The sequence below is a fragment of the Mesoplodon bidens genome (assembly GCF_964165515.1).
Source record: "Mesoplodon bidens genome assembly, chromosome: 8".
NCBI classification, from domain to species: Eukaryota; Metazoa; Chordata; class Mammalia; order Artiodactyla; family Ziphiidae; genus Mesoplodon; species Mesoplodon bidens.
Window position 1 is genome coordinate 47,864,135 of NC_138165.1, and position 18,304 is coordinate 47,882,438.

General features: G+C 48.9%; 1 protein-coding gene across 1 annotated transcript in view; it reads right to left on the bottom strand.

The window, feature by feature from the left end:
- Positions 1-18,304, bottom strand: part of KIF5C (kinesin family member 5C) — a gene marked incomplete at its 5' end in the record, with an annotated part of 173,853 nt that overhangs the window by 23,257 nt on the left and 132,292 nt on the right. The window contains 8 exons of the mRNA XM_081241905.1: positions 505-618; positions 1,825-2,041; positions 4,418-4,522; positions 7,454-7,525; positions 12,931-12,991; positions 13,368-13,469; positions 15,303-15,412; positions 16,410-16,486. Of these exons, the coding sequence (XP_081098031.1) occupies positions 512-618; positions 1,825-2,041; positions 4,418-4,522; positions 7,454-7,525; positions 12,931-12,991; positions 13,368-13,469; positions 15,303-15,412; positions 16,410-16,486 (851 nt within the window). The 3' untranslated portion in view covers positions 505-511. The remainder of the gene's footprint in view (positions 1-504; positions 619-1,824; positions 2,042-4,417; positions 4,523-7,453; positions 7,526-12,930; positions 12,992-13,367; positions 13,470-15,302; positions 15,413-16,409; positions 16,487-18,304) is intronic.

Here is an 18,304-nt window from a genome sequence, read left to right on the forward strand (position 1 = left end):
AACCACTGTGCCACCAGGGAAGCCCAATCTGCACAATTCTTAAAGACTCCATTTGTTGCGTTCAGATAGTAATTATAAAAATGTGACTTTCTATTATCTGGCTCTTTCTTTATATTCAGTTCCTGAGACTTAAAGCAGTCATCCACATCTGCCTGCTCTGGGTAAAAGCAGTTGACAAACAGGTAATGCCCTTTTGGATGCCAGCTACAGAGGGGAGTTCCACAGACAAAAGAAAGCTCGGATGAATCATTCACCGCACCCTCCCCATCCCTGGAGGGTCCCTGGCACCAGGTGACCTTAGCTGGAAGACCCTGAGGCCCTAGACTGAGTTGAAGGTAGACCCAGGCCCCTGATAGCCTGAAGCCCCAGGGCCTGTGCTGGGGTACAGCTGCACTCTTTCCTCTCCGCTGCAGGTCCACACACACATGGCTGAGAGCCAGGCAGAAGCAGGGAGAGCCCCAGGGCTGCCCCGGATGGAAGCCACCCCTGACACTAAGGACTCACTTTGTGTTTATTTCTGGTAGTGAGTGGAGTTTGAAGAGCTGCCTCCTCCTCCTCGGATGGCGTGGACGGCCGTTGGAGACGATGCTGGGTAGTGCCCAGGGCGGATGGGCTTGGCTGTATCCAACCGACAGAAAAGAGAGAAGAGACATTCAGAAAGGGCTTAAACAGCCGCGCCGAGATACCTCCAGGTCACGTGCGAAAACCAAGAGGCACACTTTTTATCGACATTACAATTCTTATCGATCACCAGAACTTTCTGAAAGCGGGAGGTTTGCCCTCCGATTAGTACAGTTAGTTAATCCAAGGCACCCAATGTTTAGGGGACAGAGAGACCTTGCGTATCAATTATTTCAATTCTTATCAAGGAAAATGAGAAACAGAGGACTTTCAGTTTTATCTGAGGCAGATCCGTGGGTCCCAATGGGTTCCAACAGCATCTCCCTGAAACTGGATGCAGAATTCTGTCTGTGATGCATTTTAGAGGGAGAGGGTTCACAGTTTTCAGTAGATAGTCCAAGGGTATAAGACCCAATAAATGCAATGAACCACTAATGTAAGTGATGATCTTAAAACTAGAAACATGAAGTTGCTGGTTTACATAACATCTGCACAGCAATATCTGATGAGAAATAATATTACATGTTATTGGAGATGTTTCAATTTAAAAAAGAAAAAGAAAAGAAAAGAAAAAAGAAAGAAAGAAAGAAAGAAAGAAAGAAAGAAAGAAAGAAAGAAAGAAAGAAAGAAAGAAAGAAAAACTCTCTAGAGAACATCCTTAAATCCCTTCTACTCTCACGGCACTATCCCAAGAACTATGACTCAACAGGCACACTCTCATTCTTTGCGTGGGTCCAAATCCAGGTCTTGAAGGGGTTGGCTGTCCAGGTCTCCTGCACTCACTGATGCCAGGCCTGGCTCTCTCCAGAGTATTTCCAAGGCTGTGCTTGCAAGCAGCTCTCCCTGAGGCTTCTGGCTACACGTCGCTCCTCCATGGTTCTGCCGGGTGCAGAACAGAAGGGGCCTTCGGCCTTTCCTGAGCAAGCCATATATTCCGGTATTCCGGAGAAAGTATACCTCTATCTGTTTACAGCCAAACACCTCTGCCTGCAGCCAGGGCTGGCCGCCTCCTCTGCTCAGCTCAATAGCTTTGACGATCACAAGGTACCCCAGAATCTCTCAGTGTAAGGAAGCACACGCCTGGCCATCCCATCCTCCCAGGATGGACGCTGGGTGACGGAAGGGGCCGGGCCGCCCCGCCCAGAGCTTCCGGTCAGAGGACCCCTCGCCTTCTATCAAGGGCCCGGGTGCGGGCACACGTACCGATCTGGGCCGAGTGGGCCCTCCTGGCCATGTTCTTGGCTCGCACAGCCTCCTTGATGCGGTCCACCTCCTGCTGGTAGCGCTTGCGGTCCCGCATGGCATTCTCCTTGGCCTCCTTCAGCGCGCTCTCCAGCGCCTTGACGCGCTCGGCCGTGGCACGCAGGCGCTTCTCCAGCTTGGGCAGCTCACAGCGCAGGTCTGCGTTGTCCCGGACCAGCTGCGGCGGGAGGGAGAGGTGGGGAGTTATGGGAGGTGGGGGGGCAGACACACTGCGGAGCCTGAGAAGGTGACAGGAGAGCAGCTAGAACCACCACCCGCGCACCCCACCAGGGCCATCTTGGAGAGTCCATAAGACCATAAACGATGGGACCAACGGGAATAAAAATCCCATACCCTGAGGCTCCAATTTGCCAAACACAGGATTCACGGGTACGAGAAAGCGGGGAGAGGTGTACGATAGAATCAAAAGCCATTTCCAGGGCTTCCCTGGTGGCACAGTGGTTGAGGGCCCGCCTGCCGATGCAGGGGACACGGGTTCATGCCCCGGTCCGGGAAGATCTCACATGCCGCGGAGCGGCTGGGCCCGTGAGCCATGGCCGCTGAGCCTGCGCGTCCGGAGCCTGTGCTCCGCAAAGGGAGAGGCCACAACAGTGAGAGGTCCGCGTACCGCAAAAAAAAAAAAAAAAAAAGCCATTTCCAGCTGTAGGAAACTTTCAGGCTTGGGTGGGATTTACTGCCTCTTTTGTTTGAGGGGTGGGGGGGGCACTTGCCAGAGAAAGTTGACTATTTGGACATTGGCATGTGGAAGATAAGAAATGTGAAGCCAGTTCAGACACGCTCAGTGAAAGGCATTCATGTTCTAGAGCTCTCTGAAGGCCTCCTTCCAAGCCAGGACACATTGTCTACACCAGCACCGGGTTTGGACCCCACTTTGTAACATATCCAGAGGCTAACGGGTAACTCAGGGATACTGCTCATTCTTTCATTACCTAAGACCCTCAGTTAAGAAGGAACAGGCTCGCCCTGGGTTAAGAATGGGCTCAAGAGCCAGATCTGTTACTGCCTGGCCATCTGACCAAGTGTGAGTCACTCAACCACTCGAAGTCTACATGCTACATAAATAGGATCATTGTGGGAATCCAAATGGATCAGGAAAAGTTTTGAGAATCTTAAGTGCTAGACAAAGGTTGAACTATTGCTGGGTCTACACCTGTTTTCTTTACTCGTGTATCCCCACCCAGCACCATCTCCAGTGCCCGGCAGAGAGTAGGTTTTTAATAAATATTCATTGAATTCATGAATAAAATAATTAATGAATTTCAGAGCTCTATTTCAAGTTCCCTGGTAGTTTCTGCTTTTCTATTTCTCATCAACAATTTGCTTGTATGTCTTCAACCATGTTGAATCTGTCATCCTCCCTTTGGGGGAAAATTCCATCACCAGTAATGTTGAAGAGGATGTAACAAGTCAAAGAGAAATGACCTCCCCTCGGCCATGGGGTCCAAAACATTGGACCATTTTTATCAGATCCCAAATCTTGAGGATTTAGGGAAAACCGTCATGAACATTCCAGCATTTAAACAGAAAGGAGACAAATAATCTGCCTAAGTCACCGGTAGGTTTGGACATGGTTATTGCTCTCTGTCACTCTAGACAAACTCCAGGGTGTTGTAGGAAACTGAGAGGATGCCCAAGAAATAGGGCGACAGTGCAGAGAGGGGGCTGGTTCCGGCCCCAGTGCTCCCACATGTGGGATGAAGCCAGTGGCTTCCTCGCCCAGGCTGTTTCCTCATCTATAAAAAGAGGGAGCCTGGGGCTTCCCTGGTGGCACAGTGGTTGAGAGTCCGCCTGCCGATGCAGGGGACACGGGTTCGTGCCCCGGTCCGGGAGGGTCCTGCGTGCCGCGGAGTGGCTGAGCCCGTGGGCCGTGGCCGCTGGGCCTGTGCGTCCGGAGCCTGTGCTCCGCTACGGGAGAGGCCGCAGCAGTGAGAGGCCCGCGTACCGCAAAAAAAAAAAAAAAAAAAAAAAAAAAAGAGGGAGCCTGACCCAGCTCAGTGGCATCCACTTTGCATTCTGTGGAGTCTTTGGGTCCACAGAGGGTCCTGAAAAGCACCATGGGAGACACTGAGGCCAGCTGGGGTTGGAGGCTGGGACAGGAGGCAGGATGAAAAGAAACGACTGAACACCCTGCTCCCCAAGCCCCAGAGAGCTCACACTCAATTCCTTATATTTGGCTTCCATCAAAGAAAGTATTTTAGGACTTCCCTGGTGGTCCAGTGGTTAAGACTCTGCGCTTCCACTGCAGGGGGTGCGGGTTCGATCCTTGGTCGGGGAACTAAGATCCCGCATGCCAGGCGGCACAACCAAAAAATAAAATTGAAAAAAAAAAAAAAAAAAAAAGGTATTTTCTATACAAAGGAAGTCACTGAAGACTAAAAGAGTGCCAGGTCCCTTCCAGCACTGATGTTCCCTAGTGATGTACTGTCCTTTTACCTTCTATATCAGAGTCACCTCCCTCACTAGGGCCGAATCCAGCAGGGCTTCTCTCCAGGAGAGAAAGAGAAGCAGGAGGAAGATGACGCAACCCTCCTACCTGTTTGTGGACCTTAGTGAGCTGCTCCAGGTTATTCTCCAGGAAGGAAATTTTCTGCTTCTGGGCGGCACTGCCTCCTCCCTCGTCGCTGTCCAGCTCTACACTCTGCATCAACACCAAGGGGTCAGCGGGACAGGCCTCCACACTGCCCACCCCCAGTCCCAACATCATGTGGATGAGCCATTTGAAAGAAAACCCCCAATCTTACTAAAGGTTATTCTGAAAGTGAAAATGAAGAGTGGTTCTAAAAGTTTAGACTTGACCTTCTTCCCAATTAATTTCCTTGATCGGTATCAAAAGTGTTCTTTCTTTGGACAGCTGACAAAAAAACTTCAAATCTTTTTTTGAGGGATTCAGATTAGATACAGCTCTCTTTGTGAAATATACCTCTCCCTTGCATGCAGGTAAATAGAGGCTTTTCTTTTCAAAAGGAAGTGTTCCAAAACTCATTAAGAAGAACTAGTGTGAAAACATAAGCCCAACAGGACAGGAATAAAGACACAGATGTAGAGAATGGACTTGAGGACACGGGGAGGGGGAAGGGGAAGCTGGGACGAAGTGAGAGAGTGGCACTGACATATATACACTACCAAATGTAAAATAGCTAGCTAGGGGGAAGCAGCTGCACAGCACAGGGAGATCAGCTCAGTGTTTTGTGACCACCTAGAGGTGGGATAGGGAGGGTGGGAGGGAGACGCAAGAGGGAGGGGATATGGGGATATATGTATACATATAGCTGATTCGCTTTGTTATACAGCAGCAACTAACACAACAATGTAAAGCAATTATACTCCAATAAAGATGTTAAAAAAAAACCACATAAACCCAAGACCCAAGTTTCATTTCAAACATCACAAGTGAGATAACAAGTCATCAAGCTGTGGGAAAGTGTCTGTGGTCCTCCTGGGAAGTCTCAATGGCCTCTGCTTGTCCCTTCAGCGTCCAATTCCATGAAATTACTTAATGAATCCATCTCAGACTAGTCACGGCATCTGCGTGCTGTGCTGGATCAACTCTCGAAATTTATCAGATCTTGAGATTCATAAAAACACTGTTCTCCCAGCACTGCCAAGCTGAGTGGCCAGATAAGTTGGGAAATACATGTAGAAACACATCCTGGAGTCCAAAAATGGCAAAGCACGCTTGCTTTGTCTCATTATAGAAGAGATCATCACCCTTCTCTTTCTGAGACGTGATGTCTGTATGAGCAACTCAAACCTGTCTCTTTGATCTAAATCCGGGGTTCTCAAACCCAGAAGAGGATTTGTTAAAACCCAGATTGCTGAGCCCTACCCTCATCTCTGAGTCAGTGGATCCAGCGTGGGTCTGAGAATTTGCACCTCTAGCAAGTTCCCAGGTGACGTTAGTGCTGCTGGCCAGGTGGCCACACTTTTAGAACCACTGGTCTAGGAATAGGTTCTTCCCAGAGAGTTTTATATCGTGAAGTCAGGGAAGTCTGATCTCAAGCTCTGCACCCTCCTCGGAACACCTCCTCCCTCCGACTGAGCCTTTTTGGTTCTGGTCATAACCTCTCTAGTCTCTGTCTCCATCACCTCTGCTCTGGCCTCTCTCTCCTCCCTGGTCCAGGTCCTCCAGTCACTTCTATTTTGATGATGGTGATCACTACCTACCGCCTGACCAGTGCCACCTTGAAACCTCCCATCATTCTCCACCCTCTTCCCTTGTTTTTATTTCCAGGCCTCCAAACTCACTAGAATTGTGTTGTCAGGTGCCACGACAAATCCGTGCTCTGACCCTCAGCTGGACACTCCCACACTGTTCAGCATCCTTTTGTTCATCCTCAGCAAATCCCCCACAGCTGCCTGAGCCTCCTCTAGTCTCCGTGGGCTTCCCATTCTCTTCCTTCTTCTCCATTGAGCACCTTCCTCTCCACATTAATTGAGAAGGTCAAAGTCTTCAGATGCATCTCTTCCCACTGTCATGTATTTCCCTACGAATGTCTCCATCTTGGCTTCTCCACGTCTCCTCTCTGGGAAAGTGGGCCCTTTCCATCTACCAAGCCTAATACATTCCCCTATACTGTCCATTCTGTCTTCTCAGATCCGACTCCATCAGTCACCTCCTCTTTTTCTTATAATATATTTCATCCCTTTTCCTTGGCTCCTTCACACAGACCCCCATGCACACACTTTTCTTAAATAAACCTTCCGTCCATCCTGTCATACCTCTGGGTATGCCCACTGCTCCTCATCCATCACTTTCAAATATCTTTAAAGCGTAGCCCCCTTGCTGTTTCCCCCTCCCCCTCCCCCCTCCTGAAACCTCTGCTAGCTGCTCTGAACAGCGGTTCAGTGACTCCCAAGACCACTGTCACTGTGTGTGGCACAAGGACCAAAGAAGCTCAGACTCTGGAGTCACACAGACCTGGATTACAATCCCATCTCTGGCTCTCCCCAGCTGTGTGATCTCGGGAGTTCACGCAACCTCTGAGCCCATCTCCACAGCTGCAAAACAGAACACTAAGAACCACTTACATGGCTCCTGGGGAGAGCAAACAAGACGCCGGATGTTAAAGTGCTTCGTACACTCTGACCTGGCCCCTCATGGCCTTAACAAGCAAAAATGTCAGGCTCTAGCCCCTGACTTCCACGTCCCTGACATCGTTCACCAGGCTTCAGGGCCACGCTGTCTGATGAGACCCCTCTGGGTTTTCCCTGCATCACTCAGAGGTTTTCACACTGCGGCCAGATAAATATGTGTTCGTTTGAAAGGATATTGGGTTGGCCAAAAATGTTCGTTCGGGTTTTTCCAAAAAATGTTACAGGAAAAACCCAAACGAACTTCTCTGGCCAACCCAATATAACTTCCTTTTACTAAGAAGGAAAAATCAGATGGAAAAATGTTCCCAAGTATTTTTTCCCCCTGCAGCACATTCTTTTAATCACATTCTCTGGCATGAAGTAATTAATTTTTAAGCATAACCAGCCCCAATTTAAGCAAGTGATACTTCAACTGAAAATGACTCGTTCTGGCCAACTTTTCTTCTCAGTCCCATTCACACAAACTAGAACTCACTTTTTTAACCCGGGCGGTCAGATCCTGGACGAAGAGTTTACGGAGGTTGTGCAGAGTCTGTAGTTCTCGAGACTGGAAGAGAAGATTGTTAAAATGCCACTTAAATGAGGGAACACGCTGAATTTATGACACAGCTGGCACGAGACCATCAACCCCAGACATCTCCATAAAGCTCTGTAAGCCAACCATCGAGGCCATGGGGCTCCCCACTTCCTCTGACCTGCCCACCACTCATATCCTCCCCCTCCACCTGGCATCTTCTCAGGGGCACCCCAAGGTTCAGAGACTGGGAACTCAAACAATGAAGTGTAAACTAGAACAAAGCCTGCTCGTTTGCTGTGTTTTAAATAGAACCTTTTTTCCCCTTCAACCACAAAAATTCAAAAGTTTTCTCATAAAAATTCCTGGAGGGCTGTGTTGTACCAGAATGGACTCTTTTTTTCCTTTAACTTATTGTGTACATGTTATACAAAATGCCAACAAATTTAAATGAAAAGTTAGCCAGTTTCTCTCACCCTAACTGACCGACATTTTTCATGTTTCCACACCCCTCTGGCCGTGGTCCATATGCCCCTTTTGCTTTACATCACTGAGCTTATGGACCTTCCACCTGGGTGACCCTGGGCAACTTATCTAACCTTTCTGTTCCTCAGCTTTCTTATTTGTAACATGAGGATAAAAATAGTAGTTGCCTCATAGCTGCTGTTATCAATCTTCAATGAGATGATCCTTATAAAACTCTTACAACCGTTTCTGGCACATAGTAAGCATTCAATAAATATTAGCCAGTATTAATGTATTGATGTATCTTTTTTTTTTTTTTGCGGTACGCGGGCCTCTCACTGTTGCGGCCTCTCCCGTTGCGGAGCACAGGCTCCGGACGCACAGGCTCAGCGGCCATGGCTCACGGGCCCAGCCGCTCCGTGGCATGTGGCATCTTCCCAGACCGGGGCACGAACCCACACTCCCTGCATCAGCAGGCGGACTCTCAACCACTGCGCCACCAGGGAAGCCCGATGCATCATATTTGACAGCCATTTCTTCATTAGACTTTTACTGCTTCCTTTGGTTGTTGTTATAACTTTCATGAAATTAACTTCTTGGGGGCATTTTTTTTCTTCATTTTGGAGTCTTTTCTACTAATGAACCCTTAGGAATTAGATTGCTAAGACAAGGGTCTAAGTCAAATCTGGTGACCTCTGTTAACAAAATCAGAAAATCAAAATATTTCCTTCCATTTAAGTCTCCGTGTATTTACCACAGGACGTACGACTAGTTCCCTTAAAAAATATTTTCCCGTAAGGAGAGAAATACACTTGCATTTATGTTTTTCAGTTTGTCTAAATGGACCTACTCTAACACAGAATGTCAAGGGATGGAGCTCACGCAAGCTCACAGAAAAAAGGAAGAAACAGGCTCTAAAGCCATGGAAATAATAAGTTTCTTGAATAAAGGTTCCATGTTAATTTAAGGTCATATTACTGGGTCCAATTCCATAATTGTGTTGAAATAAAAAGCACCTGAAGTCAATTGATTCCTCAGATGAGGCAAATTACTTTCTGCAGGAGGCCAAGCGGGCCTGCTGTTAGGAACGCCGTGCACGCGGTGCTTGCCCAGAGCTCAGCCACCGGGCGGCAGGTGCAGGGGGGCTGCTCTGAGCTCTCAGTGATGTAGCTGTGCTGCCTGTGCCCCTGCCCAAGGGAGCTCGGCCTCGGCCCCCTGCTCTGCGAGCTCTCTCTCCCGCTTCAGGGATTTCATTACTGATTGAACTATAATCACAGTAAATACTTTCCATAAAAAACGCCACCACCCTGCAGGGACACGAGAAGAGAAGACCCGGGTGTCTTGTCAAAGGGCCAGGCGATTCTTCCAGGCCAAGCACCAAATAATCCAGAGCCCGGAGTTTGGCGACTTTCTCTCATTATTGTTTATTTTTAGGTAACTTCAATAAACAGTTTAGGAGGGGCAGTTCAAGACCTTGGAAACAGTTGATAAGTTGCACATGAATGCTTGCGTAACCCCATTTTGGCTTCCTGGGGCAATGAATTTTCCTCCATCGTATCCATTATCATTCCTTCACCCACCCCGATTCCCTTCCCTTGTGAAGTAAGTCACAAGCCTTTCCTGGCACGGACGTTGCCCTCTGTGTAAAAGCTCAGGGCTCAGCTTCCTGTCACAGGGGACAGCGAGGGTGGGACCAGAGAGGTGGGGACACAAGGCCCATCAACACAGCAGGAGGAGAGGTCCAGCCCCAGAGCCCACACAAAGTGTCCTATTAAAGCCAGATGGCTGCCTGGGACCCCAGAGAGGTCCCCACTGGCTGGCTGGCCTTTCCCAACATCGCCCACTGGAGTGGGCTTCACAGACCCCAACCCCTGGGCGGCAGGTCCCACCCCGGCCCTGTCCAGACAGTCAAGGAGGCAGCGCAGGCCTAGAGCTAAGGAGGGCTCAGGAAGGGTCAGCCAAGGACAGCAGGCCTGCCCCTGAGGAACACTGACAGCCTGGGGAGGATGTGATGGAAGGATAAGTAAAAACACCCACGTCTGGAATGGCACAGACCGCGGGGTTCCAGTTTGGGAATTGAAAGCGTGTGTGTGCGTGTGTGGACGGGCAGTGAGGGCTGCAGAGGGAACGTGGGAGGCTGTGTCAGTGGGTCCGTCCACGTGTGAGGGACCAAGTGTGTTGTGTGAGCATGTGTGTATGGTAGGGGGGTCGGGGAGAATGGATGTGAGGGTGGGAACATAGGTGAGTGGGCTGGGGGGGGGAGGCGGGGGAGGGAGAACAAGTGGAGGAGGCTAGTGAGGAAAATGTGTTGTTAAAAATGTATTCAGGGCTTCCCTGGTGGCGCAGTGGTTGAGAGTCCGCCTGCCGATGCAGGGGACACGGGTTCGTGCCCCGATCCAGGAAGATCCCACATGCCGCAGAGCGGCTGGGCCCGTGAGCCATGGCCGCTGAGCCTGCGCTCCGCAACGGGAGAGGCCACAGCAGTGAGAGGCCCGCGTACCACAAAAAAAAAAAAAAAAAAAATGTATTCAGTGGACTTCCCTGGTGGCGCAGTGGTTAAGAATCCGCCTGCCAATGCAGGGGACACGGGTTCAAGCCCTGGTCCGGGAGGATCCCACATGCCGTGGAGCAACTAGGTCTGTGTGCCACAACTACTGAGCCTGCACTCTAGAGCCTGTGTGCCACAACTGCTGAAGCCTGTGTGCCTGGAGCCTGTGCTCCGCAACAAGAGAGGCACCTCAACGAGAAGCCTGCGCGCTGCGGCGAGGAGTGGCCCCCCGCTCGCTGCAACTAGAGAAATCCGTGTACAGCATCGAAGACCCAACACAGCCAAAAATATAAATAAATAAATAAATATGTATTCAGTGGACTTCCCTGGAGGTCCAGTGCTTAGGGCTCCGTGCTTCCACTGGAGGGGGCATGGGTTCGATCCCTGGTCAGGGAACTAAGATCCCACAAGCCGCTCAGTGAGGCCAAAACAAAACAAAACAAAAAAACATTCGAAAGGGCAAAAGAACATGCTCATGAGTGAGTGCGAAAGACAGAAAGCTTGTGAGTCTGGGAGAGAGTCAGCATGTGGGGTGAGTGTGTGTGAGTGGACGTGATGGAGGGTGTGACAGTGAATGAGCAAAAGTGTGAGTGTGCCAGTGAGAAAGTGTGGATGGTCACTAATGAGTGTGAATGTGTGTGTCAGCATGTTATGGGGTGTGCTGGGTGAGTGTGTAAGAACTTGTGAGTGGATGAACACAGGCGTGAGAATGTGAATGTGAGGGCCTGTGGGTGTGTGTGTGAAGATGTGTGTGTGAGAAAGAATAAGTGATTGTGCCTGAGTGTGGGTGAGGCCGTGAGAGAGAGGTGAAGAGTGAGCTTCTGGGTGTGGGCATGGAAGGTGTGTATGTTGGGTGAGAGTGTGCATGAGAGAGTGCAAGGGTGTAAAGGAAGAAAAGATACTGAAATATTGATCTCTGGCTGGTGAGAATACAGTGACATTTTAATGTTCAATATATTTCTGAATTGTTATAATTATCTATGATTATGGGTACCACTTCTCCAGGAAAACAGACGGGGAGGAAGCAACTTCATGGCTTCATTTCCGTTTCCCCTCCAGCCGCCCTGTCCACCATCTTCTCCACCAGGCTCAAAAGGCCCAACTTCCCGTGAACAGTCATCCTACTTCTGTCCTGAATGGCTTGTGCCCTCCGAGCCCACACCTGGCTTTGAGGAGCAGCTAACACTGGCCCAGGGGCCAGAATGCAGCCTCGGGTCCAGCCCTGATCAACCACTTGCCTCCAGTCTGGGGTCACCGAGTTCTTGGATTCAGGCTCAGTCCCACATAAATTCACATGACATGGGAATGAAATCAAAATGCATGACTGTATCTAAACAACAGTTTCTCTCTGTTGTCATGTCATGTGAAATGACTTGACATGTTTTCACCAAATTGAGAGACTATTTGGGGTGTCTGTCTTCAAACACAGGCTGCGTGGCATTTTGAAGGGCTCTTGAGAGCCCTCGGAGCCAGGCAGCTACCCCCCAGGGCAACTGAGACAGAAGTTGACCAGAGGAGACAAACCCAATGAAGGGACAGAGAAAACTAACCAGGATCTCAGATGGTGAGCCCTTCGTCCAAAGGGAAGTACATCTGTCACTCTTCTGCCCCAAACCCTGCAGGTCCCAAGGCCCTACCTGGCCTGCACCTCCTCTGGCCTTGACCTCTCTGTGCCTACCTCCTGCCCTCCCCCTTCTCTTGGTCACATACACATTGATCTCCCTGTTGTCCCCCAACACGCCTGCCATGGGCTGACCTCAGGGCCTTGGCACTGGCTGTTGCCTCTCCTGGAAGGCTCCACCCCCGGACATCCCCATGACTCCTTCTTTTACCTGCTTCAAGTTCCTGCTCAAATGTCACCTCCCAGTGGGGCCACCCCAAACCAGTACCCCCTGCACTTTCTATAACCATCTAATGGATGTCATGATCTACATCCTTATTTCTCACTGTCTGTCTCCCCCAGGTGAAAGACAGCTTCACAAGGGCCAGCATCTTAACTCTGTTTTGTACTGATGCAACTCAAGCACCTAAAAGCATGCCAGCCCTCAGTAGGTGATCAATAAATATCCATTGATTGTTGCATGGAAGTAAGTCACAACATACAGAGGCTGTAAAATTGCAGGCACTGATTTGAGTTTAAATCTCAGTCAGGGCTCCATGGTTACAGTCTTAAGGATGGATGGATGGATGGATGGATGGATGGATGGATGGATGGATGGATGGATGGGTGGATGGATGGTTGGTCACTCTGTTAAGACCAGGGGAATAAATTCTACAGCTCTCATGTTTCCATAGGAAGTTTTATGTTTAAAATGATATTCAGGAAAGACATGCACAAATAAAATTTTAGAAGAAACAAATTCAAAAGATCATAAATCAATCTGGTTTTTGAGACTAAAATGAGTTGGGAAACGTGTCAACATACCACTGTCTCCTCCAGCCCTTTGAGGTCCTCTCTGGCTTGTTCTCTTTTATCATTGAGCAATCTAAAAAACAGAAAGGAACTGTGAACCACCAAAGGGGCATCAGAGATTCTCACAGATACCATTTGCATCTGCAGATAAGTCAACAAAACAAACCAACTCATCCAAATGGCCATGGTCTGTTTTTAAATTGGCCTGACTTAACCTGAATATTTGGGTATCTGAATCACCAAAGTAGACTTTTTAAGACTTTGCAGGGTGGTGGTGGGACTTCCCTGGCAGTCCAGTGGTTAAGACTCTGTGCTTCCACTGCAGGGGGCATGGGTCCGGTCCCTGGTCAGGGAACTAAGATCCCGCGTGCCGTGCAGTTGGCCAAAAAAAAAAAAAAAAACTTCGAGAGGATGAGAGAAAACAGAGGAAATATTTAAAGCACACTCACAAGAGCTTTTCCAGTTTCATTTCTCTCTCTTGGTCCTCTATTTTCAGCTTGTTATAATCAGAACTGAGCTTCTCCTGTTCCAGTTGCAGTTTCTGATTCAAACTGAAATGGAGAGGAAAAAGCAATACATTCCACATCAGCCTGAAATTCTGAGTCATGCTGCTAAAGACGTGGTTCCGTTCTAACCCCATTAGCCCTGTGCAATAAAGGCGGCAATTCTGGAAGATTTGGAGGGTTCAGAGAACAACCTCACAGCTTCCTCCCTGCCCAAGTGAAAACGAATTTCTGGGAACATCTAAGAGGCATGAAACATAAGGCTTTAATAATGTATTTATAGTTGGCTTGTGCAAGAGCTTTGGGAGGGAAAATAATGAGATGGGAAAGGGGCCGATATTTTAAAACAGAAAAACAGAGCCCAGTAAGAATTCTGCTTTTCTGCCCTACAGATGGTACATACGCACTCCCAGAACCTTATTTGGCCACTTGGACCTTCCCCTCCTCTCTGGTCTGATGCTCCAAAAACATCCCCTACATCCAAATCCCTAGCTGACATAGGGACAGTTCTGTTCTGTGAAGTCTTGGGGGCGAAAGGGGGCAGTGGTCAGAGAGGGGAAACACAAAGAAAGTCCAGGGGCTGTTGCAAAAGAGAAACTCACCATCCGGTTGGGGGTATTTGGTCACCATTTATATCAGCCCGGTCCTTATAAAACCTTTCATACGGCCATGCCTACATGACTGTAGACAACAGATTATACACTCTCTGAAGGAAAACCCATGTGAAACGCAAAGGCCAAGGAAATGTCCCCACTTGTCAGCTCATTCAGAGACCCTCCATCTCTCTCACCTTCCTTCCCTCCCCTCCCCTTCCAGTTGAACAATCTGATTCATCAGCATAACAAATAAGAGTCACACTTAAAGGGGAAAGCTGGACATAAGTGGGAGCATGGGGGTGGACCAAAAGAAGGGGAGAGGCGATGCTAAGTGCTTTCCTAGGTAGACCGTGCACAGAGCCCCATCACATCATTTACACTTTTGCTTTTAAAATGTGCTGTGTGAGCTGTTCACGGACATTGAGAGAGAATTAAACTCCAACTCCAGTTTGATTCCTGTTTAGCAGTGTGACCCTAAGTAAATCATTTAATCTTGCTTCCCATATAGAAATGTTTCTTCATCTATAGAAACAGAGAGGAGGGAACCTTTAGTCTAGACCTGGGGTGGCGGGGAGGAGGAGGACAGGAGAGGAGGGTGTCAGTGGGTGGAAGTGTATTTCAATATAATTGGTTTTCTTTGTTTTTCTGTCTTTAATTTGGGGCATTTAAACACAGCCTGGGGACTTGTGTTGATGAGGCGGGAAAGTGAGGAGTGGGGAGGGGTAACTACTGAGCAGGGGGCTCTTCAGCAGCTACAACAGGAGAATGGCCCTGAGACCAGCTGCAATGCCCTCGAGCACAGACAGACACACAACAGCACGGGTCCCTAAGGAGTGTGCCCCTGCGAGCAGGTGGCTCTGGGGCATGCAGTGTTCAGGTATGTGTTGGGCTGAGGCAGGGGGAGCTGACTGTCTTCTCTGGAGCATTTCTTAACCCATCAGAAACCCTGAATCAGAACCAATTCAGGTTTTTTGGGGTTTTTTTTTAATCCTCTCATAGGAACAGCATCCCCACCTTCTGAGGTATGTGTCTGCCCAGCTGAATCACCAACGTGCCCCTGCTCCGCGGGGACCAGGCAGGGCAGCTGGGCCCGCCTGCCACCTGCCCACCAGAGCCCCCGGAGGCTCGGCTCCAGATGGGGAACAGACCGCAGAAGCATCACGTCCAGCTCGCGGAGGCACCAGGGTAGAGCCCAGGGTCCATGGGGCGGGGAAAGCAGAGGCCTCCAGGCTGGCCCAGGGGCCGTGTCTGCCCCTACGCCCCACGAGCCCCCAGGCCAACTCACTCCCGAATCTCATCGATGATTTTCTGCTTCTCCTCGATTTCATCTCGGAGTCTGGACAGCTGCTTCTGATGAGCTTCCCGGTGGCTCTCCATCTGCTGCTCCAGCGCCTTCTGCAACCCAGGCCGGGAGAAATGTATCAGCCGCTCGTTGGCTCTCAGCCGGCTCTGTGACAAAGCCCTTGTTCGCTGTCTCCTACCCCGTATCCCTCAGTTGTCAGATCCCCAAACCGGGGCCCTCAGAACCCACTGTGCTTTACAGGGACAACAAAACTCAAGGATCTGTTATCCAACTGAGTGGTCCCTACGGGCAAATTAGCCCATTCCATGAGTAAAGGGTCTCCCCCTGACCTTCTATAGCTCATCTGAGCCACATGGCTTCTCTCGCCAGGTCAGTCAGAGGGCACGGACCTCTCACCACCTGGGTGACCTCAGACAAGCCATGGAACCTGTGGGAGTTGCACTTTCTCACCGTAAAATGTAGATAATTTCCCAGGCCTGCCCACAGCATGGATTTACAGTGATAGTCAAAGGAGACCTTTCCACCAAAGTGATGCAGACCCAGGAGAGGGGTTTGCCTAAAGCCAATCAAAAGTTCCACATTTTCTCCTATCTCATTGTATCCACCTAAAAATCTTGTTTCCCAACCATCTTCCCCACTTTTCCTTTTCTGCTTAAAATGTGACCAAAAATAAAGATCTCTATGTTTAAGATGAAAACTCAAATTTGGGCTGTTTCTTTAAAAGACAGAGGGGAGAGGTGTTTCCTTCCATTCAAAGAAGGGGCGACCATTTCTGCAGAAGTTGTGCCGAGTGGCGCCATGCAGTGACTGGAAGGTGTGCTCCCTCCTTCCTGGTCATGAACGGGAAGAGAAATGTACCAACACAACATAACTACTACCTACAGACACCTCGGGATTCCTGGGCACCTCCACCTGCATCTCATTGCTAAGCCCAGCCACACTCTGCGAGCAGCTCTGATGCCCAGCCCCGGTCCCAACCCGCCCCCCTCCTACCCTGCCACACACATCTCTGAAGGAGTTGGATTTTCCTAGATCAAGGAAATCCAGTCCAAACACGTGCTGGGCTCCTGGAGGGGGCTGCGTACACACCTTCATTTCCTCAGCATCCTGCAGCCGGGTCAGATGTTCCTTTTCTTTATCCTGGAAGCTGACTTCATGCATTTTTTCTGTTTTGGATTTTAAATGTTGATTTAAGATTTAACTGGCAAGACTCACACCCAAAAGTAAAAATTAGAAAACAAAAAAAGAATGGGATGAAACATCAGCTTATCTTACCAATTACAACCATGGTATAAAGGAACGTGCCTCTGAAGGAGGACTTCTGGCTTTTTAAATCAAGGCTGATCTCTCCTGGGAGATTATCGAAGTCCTTCGGGGACAATGGCGATTGGAGGGGAAGTGCTAACTTGGAGTGGTCACGCTGCAGCTGACCTAGGTGTCACCTCACGCCTCGGAGGACTGGTTCCCCGCCAGGCCTGGTGAGCTACTCCTGGGCAGCACACATAAACGGGCTTTGTCAATGGTAATGCACTCTGCGAATATTAGTGGTGTTTGGATTTGTGCCACTATCAGAGTTTCGGAAAGAGCTAATTTACCTCCCATGGGTATTCTCTAAGAATCTGGAGCAGGAAAACAATCTAAGGATAGGCACAAAGAAAATAGAAGTATAAAATAACACTCTCCAGACTAAACAGGAAGGCCATGCCTCGTACTGGGGGCAGGGCTGTTCTGTGGCACACCTCTGGGAGCGAGGGACCAGTCCCATCCTATTCTTGGTCAGTGGCCCTCCCTGAGCACAGCTGGCAATGGTCAGCCTGAGGTGGAGGGAGCAAAAGCGTTTCGGACAGTGACGTTCAAGTCATTACGCATGCTCTCTAGTCTGTTTCACTTTATTTCAGCTCTTCTTGCTTTGATTTCATTGCCACTCAGTGGCACCACTGCAGAAGCCATTTACCAGAGGGAAAAGTTCTTTTCCGTGTCAAGTTTTGGGTGGAGCATTCTGTTCCTAACACCCGTTAGCACATAAAGAAAACCTTACAAGGTCAAAGCGGGGGTGGTTGTGCTCTCTTTCATTGTTAATCTACCTTGGCATTTGAAGCAAAATGTATTCACTGAGCAAATGACTATACAACAATAAAGGAAGTTACAAAGGATGGCATCATCGCCAATCCTATTACCCTATCAAAACCATTTCCTTTCAAATATTAATTTACAGGCCTTAGAACATAAGCATCTATTGATTTTTAAATGGTATAACCACAGTAAAGATGAAATTACATATTATGATGTTTAATCTAATGCACTGTAAGCACTGCTGCATGGCCTTCATGTACTTCATCTCCAAGATGAAGAAAATTGTTCTTTTAAACAACATACCATAGTTCATTTAACTGTTGGACATTTAGGTGGCTTCCTTTCCTTTTTTTTTTTACTAATATAAGTAATTCTGCAATGAATATATGAGATTTGAGGAGCAAAAGTATGAGAAGTGTTGGAATTATTAATATGTATTTTCAAAATGCTTTCCAAAGGGACTCTACCAGTTTTCTTTGCAACTCATAATGTGATCTGTGTGTTCCTGTTTCACCACAACACCTACATTTTAATCCTGTTCTGATTTCTACATTTCTAGTCATTTCTCTCAAATCTCTTCTATTTATTCACATTTATTGAGTGCTTCCTATGTGTTGGGCACTTCACTCCACAAAGGGGGTCAGGAGACTGCCTGGCAAAGGAAGAGCTTGTTCAAAGGATGGGGGATGGGGCTTCCCTGGTGGCACAGTGGTTGAGGGCCCGCCTGCCGATGCAGGGGACACGGGTTTGTGCCCCGGTCAGGGAAGATGCCGCGGAGCGGCTAGGCCCGTGAGTCATGGCCGCTGAGCCTGCGCGTCCACAACGGGAGAGGAAACAACAGTGAGAGGCCCGCGTACCGCAAAAAAAAAAAAAAAAAAAAAAAAAAAAAAAAAAAAGGATGGGGGATGCAG